Below are 4,230 nucleotides of genomic sequence, written 5' to 3'. Positions count from 1 at the left end.
TTTTATTTTAATTTAGTATAGTTCTAATAACTTAACTTTGATATCATGAAGAACAAAATCAAAACAAAAATGATAACTATAAATCATCTATCAGGCAACATAACTTATAGATAATGGATGGCTCTCCAATGAAATTAATGAAAATTCAAGTTATCAAAGATTCATATTTTTGAGATTTATCATGTCCTTTAAAAAAAAAAAAAGACAATATATCATTTCAACATATTTCTTTTGATGTGATCAGATATTTCTATTTGTACAATTATTTTAATCTCCATATACAAATTAACTTTTACAGCACCAAGAAGTTCTTTCATATTATTTGTAAAATAGCTTTCATTCTCATATTATTACAAATTAATAACATATCATCTATATGCACCACTATGTTAACAAAATTCTATTCTTCATATTTGACAGGCATTGAATAAGATCACTCCTCAACTACAAAGTAAAAATACATACATTCATCAAACATGTAAATTTACCAAAAAAAAAAAAGGTCAGATACATGTCTTTAAAAAATAAAATTATATTTAAAGAGAGAATGAAAAACTATATATTGTCACATTTAAATCCTATTTGAAAATAGGAAGGAGGAACTATATAATCGGTTAGAATTTGACAATCCATCCTATCATGCTAAATCCATCCTATCACGCTACTATGTTAACGAGCACTAAAGGACTCTGTAATCGTTGCATTAGCTTGAGATGAAGATGTGGAACTTTCTCCATGTGCTTTGTACCCCACATCTACGAATGTTGGTTGGAGATGATTTTTCTGAAAATCAATTTCATCTTTACTTAAGAGTGTCACGACCTCGGACATTGATGGCCTATGTTTGGCAGAAACTTGTATACATAAAAGCGCAAGGTTTATCACCTTCAACACCTCTTCTTCACTATACCCTTCCATCTCCTTTTCACTTTCCACTACCTCTAAAATCTTGTTATCTTCGTATAGACTCCAAACCTGGGACACAAGTTTTTTAAGAAAAATATTAAGCTTTTCAGTGGCGGGAATGATGGGATTAAAGGATTAAAAGAATATTATTAGAATAATAAAATACCCATTGAATCAGATACTGCATATGAGGTAGTTGCTTCAAGTCAATGCTTTTTCTGCCGCTGATAATTTCAAGAACCACCACTCCGAAACTGTAGGTGTCAGCTTTCTCTGTTAATTTTCCTTGGCCAGCATATTCGGGAGCCGTGTATCCTCTGCAAAAGCCAAAAAAATGGCGTTACGAACTCTATTGAAAACTTTGAAATCAGAAAAGTAGTAGATGAAGTACGCGTTTACTCACAGGGTTCCTGCAAATCTTGTACTAATATGAGTTTTATCATTCGGAAAAAGCCTTGCCAGCCCAAAATCTGCTATTTTTGCCTGAAAGTTGTCATCAAGTAATATGTTGCTTGATTTAATATCACGATGGATAATACAGACATGAAATTCCTCATGGAGATAGGCCAGACCACGAGCAGTGCCCAAGATAATGTTGAATCTTTCCTTCCAACTCAAAAGTCTTTTATTTTTTCCTGCATGTAGGGCAACTCATCAGTGTTTCAAAACCCATTATTTTTGTTGAAACGGATGAAAGAAGCAAAAGAGGAAAGTTCAGAAATACAAAACCAAATAATATTCTGTCGAGGCTGCTGTTGGGCATGTACTCATAAATCAGAAGCCTTTCTTGGCCTTTCCTGCAACATCCAAGTAAACGCACAAGATTTCTGTGATGAACATTAGAAATGAGTTTCACTTCGCTTTCGAATTCAGAAATTGGGTGGACAGAGCGACCTAATGTCAGCTTCTTTACTGCCACAACTTTGCCATTTTTCAACGTACCCTGCAAACATCAAGTAAACCATCATATGAATACATCAACGGAGAAGCCTAATATAGATAGCAAATAAATAATAATTTACCTTGAATACTTCACCAAACCCTCCTTGTCCAAGTTTATTTGCTTGATCAAAATTGTTAGTTGCCTTTTTCAGTATCTTGAAATCAAAATCCTCTGGCCCACGGAGTTCCGTTGCTCCTTCAATATCCGCTGTTTCATATATATTAGTTAAGATCGAATTGAATCCCAAGAGTTTTGCTTCCTTATCTAAAACTTATTAAATTCAGCCCTTTAAGAGTTTACCTTGTTTCTGCTTCCGGAAGACATGGAGATAAGTTAAAAGGCCAAGTAGGAATACCCCTCCCACAACACCAATTATTATCCACACTGCAGAACTCACCTTCTTTTTCCCTGAAATACAAAACTGAAAATAACTCAACTGTGAAAAAATAATTTCAAATAAGAGTAAATGTTTGACATAGTTTTCAAACAAAAGCGATTCAGGTGATTTTATGAAATTATATTTCTAAAATTGTTAATCCAAACTTTGATTCTAAGGAAAATACAAAATTGCATGCTCTTCAATTGAATAATTAAATTCTAACCTGTGGATAAGAAATGTGCCAACTCGATAGTCGCATTGCTTGGATAAAAGGGTTTGGAATCGTATCGCAAGTAGCAGCCGGCGTCTATAGCCCGTCCCTCGGAGCTAGGAAAACACTTATTTATGTTTTCCTGAGCAATACTGAGGCAACTTTCGCAGGAATCCCTTTTAATGGAGAGCAGACAAAAGGCAAGTCCATAGATAGTCGTATTAGACGGCCCTTGTCTCGTCTGCGCAGCAAAATAATCTTTCATTCGCGGAGTTGCAGTGCAAAGATCACTTATCAAACTTCGACCGGTTGCCGAAAATAAACTCGAAGCGGTGGCGTCGACAGTGCCGCAGACCTGTTTATGTGTGGCATCAGTGTATACTTCATAAAAATTGCCATTCTCGTAACGCAGATAACAGTCGTCGTAGAATGCTTTGGCGGACACACTAGAGCAGTTGCGAATTTGATTCTCTGCAAGCTTTATGCAGTTAAGGCAATCGACAGAGGACTTATCCTTTCTGCACTGTGCCAGAACGTATATTGAATCCGTTGTTGTCTCTGTAGATGCCACCTCGTCTGTTGTGGCAAATCCAGATGGACCAACTTCTTTCACCACAGACGCCAGCGCGTTGTCCGAAATTTGCTCGAAGAGGGACTGGTTATTGGGGGGGTTGCTGCCGCATGCGTAAGCTAAAAGTCTGTTTTCTGGATTTGCCCTAATGGGGGCCATTACTAACGTGGGAAATAATATAATAAACCTTACAGTATTCTCAACTTGCCAGCCTTTTCCAGCCATTGCTCTGGATTTTGCCATTGATATTGGGGAGACTTAAAAAAACGATAACCTGCTGGTCTTTTTGAAGTTCTTTCTGGTTGTCTTGTCATGTTAGAACATTCAGCTTTGACTAACGGATGGGTGGGCTATCTAGAAGGTTCATATACGCCATCATCAGTTTTGAGGTGAACTGGAAAAACATCCCTCTAGAGAAATTATTTATATATGCCTGATGTCATGCAATCACATTAATTTATTTAAATTTCATTGAGTACAATGACATCGATTGAGACGTGCTATTTTATAATATTATTATAATAATTTTATATATGATATAAGATTAATATTAGAATTAAGATTAGAGTCAGAGTCAGAAATAAGGTCAAGATTAGGATAAGATTAGAATGAAACATAAATAGAATTAATTTTTCAAATAAAATATAATAAATATTAAATATATATTATTTCAAAAGATACTATTTTAAAAACATTTTTATCTAGATTTAAGAATTATCTTATTTTACTTAAAAATAATGATTTACAATTTTTTTATTTTATACATTTAAGAGTTATTTTACTTTGAACGTATTCAATTTTAATGGTGTTAATCACACTTAGTTTAGTATAAACAAAATTGGTTGTTAAAAGCGAAACTTAACAACTATAATCTGTAATCCCCTACTAGCATTTGAATAAATTAATCTTACAAGAGTTTATTTGTCTCAAACTAGAACTATACTACTTCTCACTTGCTATGTCATGCCAACTCATCTATCAACTAGATAGCACACTCTTTATCTACATCGATAACAAATATTATAAATACGAGTAAGAAAAGTAACCCCTACTACAAGGTACTTGTTTAGAATGACGTTGAAGGTCTTTGCATTATTAAAGAATTAATTTTGGATAGATTATTTTCATCTAATCTTAGCAATAGGTTAATATAGTTCACTTAAAATTTATTTTCTTAAAAATTATGTTTCAAACTTTTGATTGTAATCAATAAATTAATT

At 33.8% G+C, this 4,230-nt stretch overlaps 1 protein-coding gene across 1 annotated transcript; it reads right to left on the bottom strand.

Moving 5' to 3' along the window:
* Positions 1-516: 516 nt before the first annotated feature.
* Positions 517-3,344, bottom strand: LOC131065192 (cysteine-rich receptor-like protein kinase 2). Its single transcript, XM_057999647.2, has 7 exons — positions 2,452-3,344; positions 2,150-2,257; positions 1,929-2,056; positions 1,636-1,849; positions 1,310-1,541; positions 1,073-1,223; positions 517-975 (listed from the first exon to the last, which is right to left on the bottom strand). The coding sequence occupies exons 1-7, from the start codon at positions 3,251-3,253 to the stop codon at positions 670-672; spliced, it is 1,941 nt and encodes a 646-aa protein (XP_057855630.2). The 5' UTR covers positions 3,254-3,344; the 3' UTR covers positions 517-669.
* Positions 3,345-4,230: the final 886 nt, after the last annotated feature.

This window comes from Cryptomeria japonica, chromosome 10, assembly GCF_030272615.1.
Source record: "Cryptomeria japonica chromosome 10, Sugi_1.0, whole genome shotgun sequence".
Lineage (NCBI taxonomy): Eukaryota > Viridiplantae > Streptophyta > Pinopsida > Cupressales > Cupressaceae > Cryptomeria > Cryptomeria japonica.
The sequence above is the reverse complement of the archived record's forward strand: the minus strand, read 5'-3'. Positions and strand labels throughout refer to the sequence as shown.